The sequence below is a fragment of the Solenopsis invicta genome, chromosome 7 (genome assembly GCF_016802725.1).
Source record: "Solenopsis invicta isolate M01_SB chromosome 7, UNIL_Sinv_3.0, whole genome shotgun sequence".
Taxonomy (NCBI): Eukaryota; Metazoa; Arthropoda; class Insecta; order Hymenoptera; family Formicidae; genus Solenopsis; species Solenopsis invicta.
In genome coordinates, this window is record NC_052670.1 from 4,067,951 (window position 1) to 4,084,985 (window position 17,035).

Consider the following 17,035-nt stretch of genomic DNA (forward strand, 5'->3'; position numbering starts at 1 on the left):
ATTTCCTTCCTTTCCTCGAAAGTTTCATTAGTATTTAATTTTTAGGAACAAGTTTACTCTAGCTTGTTGCCCAAACAAAATTTTAATATTAATACGAAATTCTTGTTGTTACAGCTACCCGATCACAAGTGTAGTGGCACGCATAAGCCGCGCACTCAGGAGACCTGCAACACCGTATCCTGCCCGATGTGGGAGACCGATAAATGGAGCGAGGTGAGAGTGCATGCACGATTCTACTCTCAGCAAGTAAAACTTCCTGGAATACAGGCAGAGACACGGCGGTGCCTCGCTCGTATCATTTAAGAGCGAAAACGTTAAGCCTTCCCGCCACAATCACGGATTTAGGTGCACTCGCAGGGTCCAGTCGCAAACACATAATCACACACGTACCTCAGCCACCCAGGCATACAGGCGCACACGTACAGAGAACACAACACGGTACAGCTTGCTATCTCAACTGCGAGTTTTACTACAAAACGTACTGCCTAGATGGGAAACAGGGTTAATGGTTGTGCGCGATTTGCACGCTCCCTTTACCCTCCGCGTAAATGGCTGTTACGCATATAAAATTACCAATTCGGATAACTTGTGCCTGGCAAAATGTTATGTTTTTAAATTTACCATCTGCTTGATCAATTATTACTTGCTAAAAATGTGAATTGAAAACTAGAGATGAATCACAGTTTTTTGACGCAAAACTAAATCGAATTGTCATAATTTTTTATTCCGAATTGAATCCGTTCATACTTTTTCACTCATAATTTTTAATCAATAACGTTATTGTTACACTGACTATTAGTACATAGATAATAATAACAAAATTTTTCAACATTATAAGAAAAGTTATACTGATTATATTATATAAAGTTATTTTAAATATGTTTTTAAATAGGAGAAAGGATACATTTTAAATAGGACTGTCGATGCATGTCGATACATGTGATTCGGATTCATAGAGATTCAAATCCGAATCGATTCGAACCAGATAAAATTTGATTCGATTCGTATTTGAATAGTTCACCACACATTTCTATTGAAAACTGTTTTACGTATTTAAAGTACGCAAGATTAAATCCCGAGACATTCAAGTCCAAACTTAACGAAAAAGAATTAAAAAATTATCAATGTCATATATCATTTTTATATAATTTATAAGTTGAATATCTCGAGACTTATTCTTGTATGTACATTAAATAAGTAAAAGAGTTTTCAATTTTGCAAAACCACTTCGAAGGGAAAAAAAAGTTCGAATTTATAATGTCAATAATTACACTCTAGCATCCTTTTAAGAAGTTATAATTATCGATACATTCGATTTCATCAATATACGATTTCATCAATGTTACCAATCTTTAATAATAACAAAAGTGTCAGAATGTTTTAATCTAATCATATAAGTATAATTAATATCTAATTCCGTGAAAAGGATCATTTCAGCTTCAATCTGATAATTTATCGATTTCTAAAAATAGAGGTAGCAGTGGACCGAAATAGCTTTAAACTAATAATGATGAAACCTCTAAGCAACGGCACAGTTAGCTTGAATCTAAACGATAACATTGAAGATATATTCAAAGATCTCACAATTAGCAGGTCCGATTAAAGGTACCTCGAATAATCTCGGTGGTGAGCGCGTTACTCAAAGCACGCGTTAATTTATCTGTAAATCTAGATTGTGGCATTATTACACGTTTGGGCACAAACGCGCGCAGAGGAAGGAAGCCTCTAATTATAAAACTCTGTTTCCATCCGTTGCCCTTTTCGACAAGTTACAACGTACCCGTAGCATTTAAGGGTAAAGCAAATTAACAACTGCGCGCGATTTGCACGATGTGCGTTTGTGGCGACGGATATGTCAACGCGAATTACATGAGAACGCGGCCCTCTCCTCTCTCTCTCTCTCTCTCTCTCTCTCTCTCTCTCTCTCTCTCTCTCTCTCGGCAATCGCGATTTCGCGTCCGTCGGTTTCTCTACGGAGAGAATGCGATTTTCTCGAAAAGCCGCGTGTACAACCGTCGTAATTGCACATGGGCGATGCGGACGAACCGACTAGAGATGGGTTGCGTCTGATGAGGATGATGCTCGCAAAGATCTTTATAGATAACGGTAGCAGAATTTTTCAAGTTAACTCTGTGTACGAAAAGAATGGTTCTGCTGAGGTATTTAAAACTTTAGCTGGATACCGATTTGAAAATAATTTATAATTTTATTGGACTATCAAAATAATTCTAAGGAACGAACGAAAAGCTTTTGACATTTTAATAATCAACTTAAGCGTTCTACATAATCATTTTGATAAATGATAATAAAATTATTTTCAGATATCTGTAGCCAGCTAAATTTTCAGATATCAGATACATTAGTAAAACCGTTCTCTCTGTTTATGAAAACATCATGTTTGATATTTTTGTTGCTCTTCTTCTTACTGTTCGCGATGGATCGATTAATCGTGTTGTACGAGCAAACGATCTGTTTTTGTTTCTACCAGGAATAAATTTCACCTAACATACATAATGAACTTCCATTCTTCCTCTTCATTAGGCATCGAGAAAAAACTTGATTGTTTTTAACGACTTTAAATTGCTTTAAAGCTAGTCGAAGAGTCATAAAAGTCCAAAACATTTTCGCGAAATGGTCGTTAATTATAGCGATATAATCTCTAAATAATCTGATATAGTTTTCGATATTTAATTATATTAAATAAAAATGACGGAGCAGCATGGAAATTGGATCCGAATGGAATCGGATTTAAGTATGTTATTCAAGCGTGAATTATGGATCAACTCGCAAATAATCTAGTTTACGTTTAATTCTGAGCAAACAACTCGTTTGCGTAGCATGGAATGCGATAAATTTCTCATTCTTGATTAAGGCAATTTGTTTGTTTCTACTGCTTTACGCGTCAGAGAGATGCCTTCGTTAAAATATATTTTAATCCTTTACCGACCCGCCGAAAGTTTCCACTTGTAACGCATGGATTCCTCAGCTAGATAAATTGAAATAGAGTTTCGCGAGTTGTACATACATTCCGTTACTACGTATTTTTTATTTTCTTTTTTCTGCAACATTTAAAACAAATATACGTCATTACACATGTGTGTCAAAATTAATAATATGCAATATATCAAATAACTTTGTTTGGTTTTGCTTTATATATTTGTATATTTGGTTGGCTTTAAACAAACGGAAGCAGATATTGCGATTCCAAATATCATAACACAATCCTTTAATTTGAAGCAAAGTCCTTACAATATCTTCGTAAAATAGAGGCGAAATATCTGTAAAATATATATTGGTGTCCGAGCACTAGAAAAACTATTAACTCGGCAGGAACGACTCTAATATCCGACCAAGGTGCTTTTAAAAGGAGCATCGTGACTCAATAACTGGCTCGTTACTTTTACTCCGCGCGGAGAAAATAGAAAAAGCATTTGCTCTTTTTCAAGCATAGATGGTTGTATCATGCGGCAGACGAGCTTGGATAAAACGGTACTCTCATTCGCACTGCGAATCGCCCGTCGTCATCCGCCCGACGACTAAATCGGATTTCCTCGAAGCCGAGGAATCGCGAATCGCCCGAGCGGAACATCGTCGTCCCCGTTGCCGCAGCGGCAGTGACGAATTCTCTTTCTCTCTCTCTCTCTCTCTCTCTCTCTCTCTCTCTCTCTTTCCCTCTTTCACCGATATGAAAGAGAATACTGTAACGTTCTTGCTCTCGGGGATATGGCGTAAAAATGAAGGCAGACTGTAAACTGCCTCAATTTCCACTGTATGTACGAATTACGTCTAAACCGCGCGAGTAGACGAACATACGCGAGGCTCGTCGTCTTTTTTCCCCTGCACGCGAAATGTGTCTTCTCCGAGCTACCATCGCCCAGCCCATCCAGCCATATTCTTCCTCGCGGAGCTCTTTGACGATGCTCTAGGTCACATCAGACACCAACATCAAACAGGACAATTTAGTCGCCAAATAACCGTCTCTCCGTACTCCTCGTCCTATCCCTTTTCCGACCATCCTGTGCCCCACCAAAATCCTCGGCTGGCATGGTGTGTCGCAAAGGCGACCGCGTTGCCCTTCTTTCCATAGCAAAGCCAAAGTTAACAGGGAAAGAAGGGAGATGTTGTACCGGCATGAAGAGCTTTCTTACCGTCTTGAAGGGGAAATTGAGACACTGTGATAGATGGAGAGATACAAGCAGATGTAACAAACATGGAAGATCATATAAACAGATATAGAGGTTCACACATTCATCCGGAAAAAATACTCGTCCCAGATGCAGAAACAATTTGCAAATGATTTAAAACAATTACTATTTTTATTTAAAGATACTACGTGTACAATTTATTTACTAGAGATAAATTTTTTCCGCGTTGTTTGCAGAGAAGCAAAGTACTTTTTTTTTTTTTTTTTTTTTTCGAGAATGATAACGAGAAGCGAATAACGACATTACTCGCAGATTTTAGATGAGAAAAGTGTGTGACACAGTTACTTGAGCAATTCCTTGCTTTATACTTTAACGTCGTAATACGAAGAAACAGAAAAGAGAAATAAATCGATAAATCCTCTTTTCCATATTGTTCTTCATCTAGTTCGTCGCCCTTTAAATTCTGTGTTACACGGATACAATAAAATTACCATTTTCAAGAAAGACAATATAACAAGTAACGAGTACGCACATTTGCCGACAGCATTTCTTCGAGAGCTTCTATCTTTTCGAGCGTGGCTTTGAAGAGAGACAGGGAGGAAAACGGACAGAAGAGGCACGAGAAAGCTAGAGGGAGAGGAAAAAAAAAGGAAGGTATATAACGTTTTGCCAAGAAAAAGCTCACGTGGCTCAACGAAGTTACTTGCGAAACATGCGCACGTGCATTTATAGCGTGTGTGAATGGTACACACGCTCGCGATCGACGTGGGCTCGATATCCTCGTCGATATGAGTGTCACATCGCGGATAGGTCAACGCCACCGTTGCACAGCTCGTACGCAAGAGCGAATTCGACGCCGTCTCCGAAAGCGTGCTAACGTTGCACATCGCTCGGATCTTCGTAACGAATGCGATTCAGATATCGGGGCTGCAGCACGATGCGACGTACGACTCCGCGGCGCCTATACGAACATTTCGACGCTTTTCGGTCCCTGGCACGATGTTCAGCGGACTTCAGTGGTTTCTTGCACCTACGACTGGCCGAAAATCGAGATAGTTTCTGGAGATATTCCAGAATTCGATTTCGGCGCACTCGAGATTTAACGCGCGCCCATTGCGTCTTTCGTGGTGGTCAATAACGAAATTGCGAACGCCTCTGCTCTTACGCCCGATTTGAATTTGAAATAGTTTCCACAAAGACATAAGAAATTTAAATGAAGTAACAAGAGATTTATGTTTTAGTCTATTTTTTTTTTATTTGTTAAAATTCATTTTTGTCGTTTTCTCGTCTTTCAAACGTACGAGTGTATTTTTCGTATCCACTTTTACTCTAACAAGGAACGTTTGGCAACTCGCATATTCAAAAAAAATTTTGAAACTTTGTGTACAAATAGAAGAATTGTATTCTTCCGTAATACAAAAATATTTTTTCTTTGTGTCCGTTTTTAGTTTTAGGGGGTGAAACACCCTTTTGAAAAAAATCGGTTTTTTTTCTTTCCAAGCGAATATCGTCGAAACTATAAGAGATAGAAAAAAATGTTCTTAATAAAAGTTGAATGGCTCGAAGAGTACTTTATAACAATAATTTAAACAATTTTTTTTTAATTATTGTTTATTATTATAAATCAAACAAAAATTTTTTTTTAAATTATTGTTATAAAGTACTCTTCGAGCCATTCAACTTTTATTCAGAACATTTTTTCTATCTCTTATAGTTTCGACGATATTCGCTTGGAAGGAAAAAAACTGATTTATTTCAAAAGGGTTTCACCCTCTAAAACTGAAAACGGGCACGAACAAAAAATATTTTTGTGTTACGGAAAAACTCCTCTATTTGTGAACAACGTATCAAAATTGTTTGAATATGCGGGTTGCCAAACGTTTCTTATAAGTATAAAAAACATGAAAACAAATGTTCTTATTATATAAAAGTAAAAGAGAATCAATTTGATTTAGGATTAAATTAGAGAGATTAGCAACTAGAACTATTTATCCGAAACTCGATCTATCTTATTACGGTCTGTTTCCGCGAACGAGCGGAATATATTTTCCTTGCTTTGACCTGAAAATCAGAATTAACATTGTTTTAATTGAAAAGATAATATTTCATGTCTATCAACCGCGGAATGCAGCCGGTCGGTCAGATTATGAAATACGTTCGAAGTAGAACATAAGAAAAGAGCAATGGAGAGCAGATGTGCCAGAGTCATCATAAAACGTTTACATAAAATATCGGAAGCTCGGATAAATTTATGCGGCGGTAACCGGAATGCACATATATGTTTCGTGTAGCAATGTTTCGTCGCAGCCTGCGTACGAACGCATGCAATTTAAACGGGCACGTATTGTACGCAGCGTATACGTGTATGCGATACGTATTTGAACGGGTCGGTGATGTCTATGCAAGTTTTCCGACATACTTTCTGGCATAACGATCGACAGATCGCTCTTTCTCTCTCTCTCTTTCTTCCTCTTTCTGATCCAGTTTCTTGTCGAGGTAGACACTTACTTCCTCCCCGTTCCTTGAAAATCGATACATTGCCTGGAAGCTTTCCAGAATTTTCATTGTACGAATCGTCGCGCCGTTAGTTCCTCCCAAGAGTCGCTCTGATTGCCTCAAAGTTTGCTCCGTGAAATAACCAATAGCAACGAACGCGATTCTCAAATTGAAAGAAAATCTCGTCGAAAATTAGAACGTGAAAGCTAACATTGAAAACTACATACGTTTGCTTTGTGCCACGTTTTGTAACAAACGTGAATCACGGATTAAAAACCGAACGATCTCACGACGGATGCGGGCGCTTTGGTATCTAAAACAAACTTCCCCTGTGAAGATACTTTTTGAATTGCTATCAAACGTTTTTTTTTTCACTTTCATAGAATGTTATTCAAATTTATTCCACAATAAAAAGTGTCGCGCGTCTTTACACGTCTGACAACGCGCGGTACTTATCTACTTGGAATTCGTCCAACCGTAGATGGTTGAGTGCACCTTTCGGTCCTTGAATCGCGGTGCTTTGCACGAAAAGATTCAGTTCGAGAATCGAGGTCTTTCCCAAAATGTCTTTGTTGTTTTCCAGATCGTTTACAGTTCACATTATATGAGGGCGGAATTTTTCCAAAACCGCTCACGTTGTCTGCGTTAAATTAGTGCGTAATTTTATATGTTGCTGATATATCGATAGTATTTTTAACTGTTAGAAAATATAGAAAAAGTATAAAAGAGCGCAAATGTAGGAGTATGAAAAGTCAGAAAGAAGAAAAATATTTATTTATGAAGACAAATATCTCTGTGTTAGAAGATCTCCACGAATTGTAAACTATTCGCGTCCAGTTACATATAGTATTGCGAATTCTTGCTGTGGGCAAAATAGCCTCTCATGATCTTCGAGAATGCAATCTTGTTGCATAAATAAGGACATGACGATGAACGTCCTGGAAGATAACAGTAAAGAATGGCGTTCGTACAAGTTTTCGTGAACGTTTCCCGTCTCTTGAGCGAACTAAAGTTTCTTGGCAGATACGTGAAAGGAAAAATCTCCGCAACTTCCCTGCGGAATGTAGACGTCATGCTTTATTCATGAGGTCGCTAAATGCGGCCCGTTGCACTAGATGTGTATTTATTGCGGTATCCTGCAAGACACAATATTTTACTGATCGTGTATTATACTAATATTAAATTGTTTCATGTATGAGATCTCTCCAAATTGGTTCTTCTTTTTTTTTCTCTTCGCTCTGTTTACGCAGAATAAATTTTCAAATATTCCAGAAAGTACAATGATAAATCTTCAAATCTTACTCAAATTAATTATGATATTGTTTCGTTAGAATATGCAACATATATTTTACAAGATTTATATCTACAAATTTATATTTGCAATTTATACATATATAGGTATCTACTATAGGTAAATTTTATCATACAATAATAAAATTTATCTATAATAAAAAACCTTTAACACAAAAATATATATTTGCATTTTTAATAAATCTAAGATATCGACTCTGTTTATTTGAAACTATGAGATCTTGGCCAATGTTTTTTTTTTTTTTTAAGAATACTTAGAATCAATGCGTACTCCAATGAGTATATTTGTATAATTGATATAAACGTATCGCGGCATCATATATCTCTATCTTTCGAATAATGTTGTTTGTCTCGCGCGAACAACGACTCGCTATCCCATTAAGTTCATTCGCACACAGAGCAATGAGTGCAGAATAGCAGGTAAAGTGAGCAAATTTTCCCAGTCATGTGCACGCAAAAGTGTGCGCGGTCCATGATTTACGGCACTTCATTTGTGATCGATACACAATACAGTCCGTCTCCGTCCACTCCGTCGAGAACCGAACAGCATCCCGGAATGGTGGCGCTCTTTCTGGTAGCGATACATAAAGGTTCCATGCCCGTCAGCGTGGCACGGTAATGATTTCATCCGAAGCTGCGGAGGGCGGGGAAGCGCCACTAGAAGACAGGAATTGATAGATTTCTCTCTTTTGTGAGCACCCGGGAGCCATGCAAATATTGAACTGAAAGCACAAGGCTCCTTAAAGCACTCCCCCTCGCTATCGAGACTCTTTCCAAGTTATATGGCTCCGACCGTGAAAAGCAAAGACAGACGGAGGGAGATGAAGGATGAAGAAGGGTAAAGAGCCTAGAATGAGGAACGGGATAAGAGGGGAAGAGTACGGCACCTAAGTCGAGTAGGTTTCCGTTTTTCCTTTCGTGTCACCTTTTCACCTTCCTGAACGATAGCTCTCACGTTCGAGCTCCTTCTTCATTGTCTTTCTCATCTTCGTCTTTCTCTTTCTCTGTCTTTCCTTCTTTCTAGGTTCCTTTTCTTCGATCCGTCTCTCTCGTTACTTTCTTCTTATTCCTTTCCTGCCTTTCTTTGCAGCTCTCATTGCGATCAAGAAACTTCGAGGACGAAACATGCTTCGAACGAGACTTTTCGACTTTGCTGAAATGAGAACCGAAAATGGCAATCCGGAATTTTAAATTGGGCCGCGCCTCGACATTAGCCCGCCCTGGAATGTGGTGTTTCGTGCGAAATTGCCCGTCGTTAATACACCGCGGATAGTTTCGATTGCATCTTTCCTCACTTTCGGAGTAAAGCGCAGTCTCGAATTTCTCCCTCTGATTTATCCTTGTCAAACGGACTTTTAGTACCTTATTTTTTCACCAAATCGCAGGAAACCCCAACTTACAGGAATTTACAAATTATAAAAATTTCTTATTTCGTATCTTTTATTAAATCAGAAAAAAATATTGATGAAGAATGAGTTTTAATGCAGCAACAGACAAAAATGTTTCATGTTTATATTGTTTTCACACATAACTCATTTTTTTAAATTACAATTATAATACATATTTTATATTATTACATAATAATATAATATTATTATATTATAAATTATTTCTATCAGCCCAGTCAAATAGACGTGATTGTTTAATATGTAACTTGTCCCTTCAAGTGTGAATTTCACTACTACAGTTTTCATAAGCCACGTGCATTATTCCTCGCTTTTTATCGGCCCACATTGCATCTTATTACAATTCTACGCGAAGTGTGCATTTTAACTTTTTATTTATGCAGTGCTCCGTGACCTGTGGCACCGGAATACGGACGAGGACGATCGAATGCAGAGACGGTGTTGGTGCCATCTCCAGGGACTGCGACCCCGCGGAACGCCCTCATACCGAGCAGGAATGCAAGACGAACGTCGCATGTCCCACATGTAATTGCATTATCTCCAAGTTAACTCATATTGAATCGAACGACAATTGAACGTGCTTCAAGTGACGATCTCAAAATTCATATACGCAATGTTTCCTAAACGGATTACATGAAATTACAGGCAATTCTGAAATTTAAGCTACTTTGTTAGATCGCGTAACCAAGCTAACAAACATTTTTATTTATTATACGTGATTTTTGAAAGGGATATATCATTTTTGATTATTTTGTTTTTTATACTTCAAAATAAACAAATTCAGAGTTTCAATTTTCATTTGAGTTTCCGCGGAATGGAATACTAATTTCTAAAAAATTTTTCAACATCATAATAGTTATAAAAATATTTTTTTTATTGACAACAGTTTTTTAAATTGCATTTTTAAAAAGCCTCGACATTTTGCATATATGTATTATTATAATATCTCTTTTTAAATATAGATATATTAGCAAATAAATAAAAAATCTAATTAAAAAAAATTATTTAGAATCGTTTTGGAAAGATGAAACAGTTAAAAGATTAGATTTACATGCTCTGCAAAATTTGCAAAATTCTAGAGCTTTTCGTGTTATGGAAAGTAAGTCTCCTATGTAAGATTCGACGCGCTTCATTGCGCGAAAGAAACTTGAGAAATAAAGTCCCGGCCAAACTTGAGAAATTATTGAAACACGGAGGCTGCATCTTGTGCAAAGGGAATATGCAAAAATATAGAAAATGAGATGGCATATGAAATGTTATTTAGATGGAGACGGTATGACACAACCCCTGGTGCAACCGTATCCACTATCTCCAGTGTCAGAGAAATTGATGGACCAACCGATACCTTCTGAATCGACGTAAGTACCGCTCTCATGTATCTTGTAATACATATACTGCCTATGTCTATTAGTGTCTTTAACTCGCGCCGATATATTTTACAATCGACGTTACAGATCTTGTAAATCTCATTTTAAATAATTGCAGTGTATACAATAAAAATCTGATGTAGCTTAATAATTTAATGTAATGATAACTCAATCATATATACAAAAATAAATGGAAAGAAAGTAATATATAATTAGATTAATGTAGTTAATGTCAATGTAGATATTAACTATAGCTAAATTAGAACGTAATATACACATAATAAATATAGCAGCTTTCTCTTTTATTTATAATTATATAATTGCAATTTGAAGTATTCAATTATCGATGAAATTCTATCTCAAATTTGAGGTAAATTCTCTAAAATAAGTTTGATGTGTATGCTACAAAATTATTGTACTTTCTTCCCAGATTCTCTGATAACTTTAGCACTAAATGTTTTAATCATAGCATTAACCAATAATAAAATCGATCATATGTCGGTATAATGTAATTCCTTATTTATGAACGTCCAAAATAGTATTGGCATTTCACGAATTTATCTTGATGGATACAGATAGATAATACACTTGTATTTTATTTTGCCGTGTAATCTGTGGAAAATGTAAAGAAACAAATAACTATATCTTGTTTGATCTAATTTAAAATCCAATTTAGGTAGTCCGCGAGGCGGCCACCAAACGATTAATTCATCAAGTTCTCGGCTCGTATAAACTTTCCGTTTCGCTACAATCCTCGCGGGATATGTAACATCGATCGCAATTCGAGAACAATGGCAGCGGCTTTAGAACAGCCATTACCATCGTAGCGAAATTCCATAAGATGTTAGACCTAGATTCCCTTCAGTCAGCGTTTATAACTTTCTCTCTGTGTGGTATTACCTGACAATTTTCCCGTATCTTTAACGTTCATAACGCGTTATTCTACCCTTCCGTTATCACAACGATTTCATCTGCCACAGATTTATTTTGTATTTACGAGGATAAATGAGAACAAAAATAAAATTGCGCTTACTTACACATAGTCATGATAGTCGCAATCCTCATTTAAAGAACAAAATCATAATTATATTCAATATCGAGTATTTAATTTAATTGATAAAAAAAAACAAATTTAAATTAAAAATTTACTTGATATTCAATATTAAATTTAATATATTTATTTATTGAAACTTTACCGCATTTCAAACAGTTTTTGTTTCACTTTGTTGTGAAATGTGTTTTAAATTGTTTTATGACTTATAATAGTAGGGAAAATTTAATCTTATGATTCTCACGCGAAATAACATTGTCAACGAGAGATATTAAAATCCATTTTCTAGCATTAATGAAACATTTGATTGAATTTGTGTCTAACAAATTATTAATTAACGTGAAAAATTATCTTGAAATTAATTACAATATTTGCATATTATCTGCAAAAACAACAACTAATATTATTGTATAATTAAATAATATTTATTTAATTTTGTTGACGATTGGAAGTACTTTTCAAATAAATAAAAACGTTGAAATAATAAGAATAGATTTAATTAAATAGAAATAGATTTAATTAATAAACTTTATTAATTAAATCTCCACATTCATCTGGATAATGTTAAAAAAATTTCTTTGTTATTATAGTTTTTCTCAACGAAAAAAATATTAACATATATCTAAATATTTTATTTAATCTTATTGAATGTCATCAAATATTTATCAATTAATTATAAGACTAATGTATGAATGTCTATCATATCTCTTCATTTCATTGCTTTAGTATGAATATACATATTAAATTTGATAAAATATATGTATATTGTATATTTATAAATAATACAAAATTTATATTAACTTTGGATCATTCAGCGTTCACTGAACATGGAGACAGAAAATATGTTTTTAATAAAAAGAACTTAGGCTTTTTTTACAATTGTATATCTATAAAAAAAGCTTATACATTTTAAATTTCTCTCTAGTGCGCATACTGAAAATGTATGATCAAATCTTAGGCGTCCATCGCATTTTTCTTCCGTGACCCCAAATCCCAGTTACCAGAGTTTCTGGTCGAGAGAAAGAACTCGCCTTCGCCCACCCTATTATCTTACGCGAATTCAGGATATGTTAATCGTGGGACTTGGATTTTTAGGTTTATCGCCGAGGAATGGTCCCCCTGCAGCGTTACTTGCGGCGAGGGAGTCAGGCATAGGGAGGTGCGCTGTAAAATATTCCTCGAGTTCAGCAAAACCATCGCCAAGCTACCGGACAGCCAGTGTTCTGGTCCGAAGCCGGTCGAAACGGAAAAGTGCACGATGGAGCCGTGCGGTCTGCTGGAAAACAGCCTGTCCTACAGAATCGACACGGTCGGCGATAGCGGATACGCCGAGCCAAGCCTGACGGATTCGTACAGTAGATCATCGTCCGGTAGTTCCGGCGGAAGCGGCTACGACAGCGGCATCAAGGTCGCCCCGGGTAGCGACGTTCAAACTACGTACTCGTGGAAGGAAACTGGCTACACCCCCTGCAGCGCGACTTGCTTAGGAGGTAACGGATCGGAAGACCATTGTACAGCCAAGATTGCTTTTGATAATATAAGGACGCACGGATAAGAGGCTGGGCTTTACTACATGGGCGGTCCGGGGTTTCAGGTTTCCAATCCGTCACATATGAATTTTAAATGATGAATTGCTGCCAGTGAAATTCACCTTTGATACTTGACTTTACGCTAATGAATAAATATTTTGAGAAATCATAGAATTAATTCTGGAAGTATTCTGTCGCTTTAATAACTTCTTGTTATTTATTTTTTTCAATTTTCTCCATAATATGTAAACGAGAGCGTTACAAGCAGCCTGTGCAAAGCCGATATTAATCGTTTATTGAATAGGATTAGAGAAATGAATTTAGTTCGTTGTAGCCCTTAATTAGCCTGACAAAATCATGCCGATGTCATTGTGCAATTAGCAGTGCTTAGATATAATCGTATTAAGATTATTCTGTCGATTGGTCCGATACAAAGGAGCAAAGCGTACGCTCCAGGCGGATTATCTATCGTTTATATGACAAATCGCGTACGTCGATTATACACGTACTAACTCTTTGCCTAGGTGTTCAAGATCTTATTATAAACTGTGTGCGAGACGACACCGGGAAAACGGTGATGCCGCTTTTATGCTCCGCGGAAACGAAGCCGGAAGCGAGGATAAGAGTCTGTAACGACCATCCATGTCCTCCGAGGTAAAGCGACTCTCTGATATCGATTAGTTTAATGCCTAAATTTAGAAGGATTTCACGTTACATAATGTGCGATTTGCTTAATCGCTAAGTATTCTGGGACTGCCATAGTATCTTGGTAACAGTGATGTCATTAAAACAAATATATCGTCAAATATGACGATTTGTAATTATGAGATCAAACATGTCGATTTTAATATTCTCTCGTAATAAACATTTTTCTCGTTAAATTAAACAAAATACAATGTAAATGTGTGCAATAATACGTTATAGTTATAAACACAGATTTTGGAAAAAAATTGATCGTTTTATTTGAACAGATGAAACTATTGGCTTAGCCTTTAATTCTTGTTTTTTTCTAAGCTTTGTGTTTATAATTATATTTAGAAAAATTATATTTCTAATCATGCTTAGAAAATACTTGAATAATCCGTTTATCATATCGTGTTGCACATGATTCTGATAGAATTTTGTGATTGCATATGCAAGCAATTGAGAAAGGTTTTAATTAATGTTACGACGCGAGTCTCTGTGCGATCTTTCTTGATAAATGCGTCATCGTGTGCGCCCGCAGGTGGAATTATAGCGAATTCTCCAATTGCATGAGCCCTTGCGGTATTGGTATACAGACACGTGACGTTACCTGTATCCACGAGGTGACACACGGCACCGGCAAAGCAGTGCCCGTTCCAAATTACATGTGTCCGCAACCACCACCCGCCGACAGACGATACTGCAATGTACTGGATTGTCCTGTCAAATGGAGCACGGGGGAATGGGGAAAGGTACACGTTTGTATAAGGCATCAACAATCTCGCTCTTTGTTATACACAAATTGCAAATGAGGGCAGTGTGATGTAAATCATTTTCCTCATTCGGTACAAATAACAGAAAAATCTATTTAAAGCAAAGAGCCCAAAATTTCTTATATATTTTTATAGAAAAAAAAAATAATCTCATAAAACTGAATTGTCGTTCCTGAGATATTATACATGAGCATGTATTATTGAAAGATTCAGATATTATTTTTATTAACTTTTACATTTCTTTTTTATTAATATTGTTCACAAGCGGAACAAAAAGTTATCACGACATCAAAATGGCTCTAAAATGATTATTAAAAGTCGACTAATCATGATCGATTCATTTTGACGTTATCGTGACTCGTTGTTCTGCTTGAATATATATTAAAGCTGTCCGCTTATAAAATTCCAGAATTTAAACTATAGTAGCAATAGTTTCCTAAATAACTTGATTTATATATCTATTATATTTTAGAAAGCATATTCTAATATTCCTTGAATTTCCCCGAAGGTCTGAACTAAATAACTTAATAATTCTAGTGCTCGCGAACATGCGGCGGCGGTGTGAAGAAGCGAGACGTGGTTTGCGAACAGATAATGGCGCAAGGCCGCAAGCAGAGTCGCGAGGAACGCGAATGCCCAGCTCAAAAGCCAGCTAGCGAGAAACCCTGTAACACCAGAGCTTGTCACGACTCAGATTCCCAGAGCCCTAACGTGCCGCCGATCATCACCAGCTTAAACTCTACGTACAATCAAACGGATATCAATGCGAAGGTGGACTTGAAAATTGGCGGAATTGCCAAGATTTTTCAAGGAACACCTTCCATCAAAATTCGCTGTCCCGTTCGGAAGTTTGACAAGTAAGTACAGACGCAAAATGTTTTTTTTTTTGTACAACTGCAAATAATCGGAGAAGATAATTATTCGAATCAATATTGTTCAATTATTATCAGAGCGCAGATCTTATGGACAAAAGATAAGAAGGAAATACGGAAATCAAGAAAATATAAGATCAGCAGGAAAGGAGCTTTGAAGATAATCGATATAGTTTCCTCGGACGCAGGAGTCTACGCTTGTATTGGTAAGCGATCTGTCTCGCCTGCCACACGCTCCATACTTTATCCGTATTTCGACATGTTGCTATGAAAAATGTGTTGATAATTTTTTTTAGCGGGAAATTCGCACGCAGAGACACAGTTGATAGTGAAATTTCGTTCCAAAGAGCAGATAAGTAGCGAAGAATATTTACGACTCGGCAATTCCGTTCATCTACAACGAAACGCGAATCTCGACTCTGCACCGGCGAATTCTGGCGAAAGTCCATACACTGATCATGCAGGTAAGCGTTTTTTTTATTAAAAAAGAAGTTACTTCTCGCGCAGTCTCGTTTGTAAATAATTATTATGATAAAAAACTATAAATAAATTTTTTCTACCTCAAAATATTATTTGACAAATAAAAAGTCTCGAAAACTATATGCATGAAGTTTCTTATTAACAAAATTATCAATAACATCTAATATTTAAAAATAGAATTGTAATTTTAGAATTAAAAATTCTGATAGATTTCTAATAAAATCTAATAGATATTTAACAGATTTTAAATTTCTAATTACAAAATTTTATTTTAATTAAATTTATTTGATTTTTTTAATTCTAAAATTACAAAGGCTAGATTATACAAATAATAAATGTTATTAATGATTTTTAGCTTCACACGCAACTTTGATTCTTTTTTGTAGCAGCCTACGGAAACCGTTTTGATAGCGAGGACTTCAGCCATGAACGTGCGTTTCCAAGCAAACCAACGAGAAAACCACATCAAAAGAAACAAAAGACCAGTCCTACTCCGTCAGACGCCACGATGATGCACAAAGAGCATACTGTTACTTCTCTCAACCAGGTACGCGAAAAAGCGTTTTATTGTCAAGATTGTCTCTCGCTACAATAATTCGTTGCGTATATCTTGACATTGCTTAACAAATGGTATGTGCATGAATTTCGTCAAACTAATTCTCTGGTGATGGTTCTTGTATTTCGCTTTGCACTCCTGGACTAACTTTCCTCGGTGTCGGTTATTCCATATTTCTGACTATCAATCAGCCGGGATATCACGAATCCGTGGAATCACCCGCTCCATCAAGTGCTTCTACTCTTGTACCGCACTTGAGCTACTTGATATCGAATTTGAAGGTAAGACATTAATTTGTGAATAAACTTGACGAAGTTACATAACGCGCGCCTGTCTGCCTGTAGCGTAGTTCAATTTTCAACAAT

General features: G+C 36.4%; 1 protein-coding gene across 3 annotated transcripts in view; it reads left to right on the forward strand.

Moving 5' to 3' along the window:
- Positions 1-17,035, forward strand: part of LOC105199941 (protein madd-4) — a 191,494-nt gene that overhangs the window by 169,417 nt on the left and 5,042 nt on the right. For 2 of the 3 annotated variants that reach the window (XM_039451630.1, XM_039451631.1), the window contains exons 9-18: positions 115-213; positions 9,742-9,883; positions 10,623-10,716; positions 12,872-13,266; positions 13,830-13,959; positions 14,531-14,741; positions 15,300-15,619; positions 15,713-15,840; positions 15,931-16,098; positions 16,501-16,661. In XM_039451630.1, coding sequence (XP_039307564.1) covers positions 115-213; positions 9,742-9,883; positions 10,623-10,716; positions 12,872-13,266; positions 13,830-13,959; positions 14,531-14,741; positions 15,300-15,619; positions 15,713-15,840; positions 15,931-16,098; positions 16,501-16,661 — 1,848 coding nt within the window. Of the gene's footprint in view, positions 1-114; positions 214-9,741; positions 9,884-10,622; positions 10,717-12,871; positions 13,267-13,829; positions 13,960-14,530; positions 14,742-15,299; positions 15,620-15,712; positions 15,841-15,930; positions 16,099-16,500; positions 16,662-16,861; positions 16,952-17,035 lie in introns of all 3 variants that reach the window. The other variant, XM_011167274.3, reaches the window with a different exon arrangement.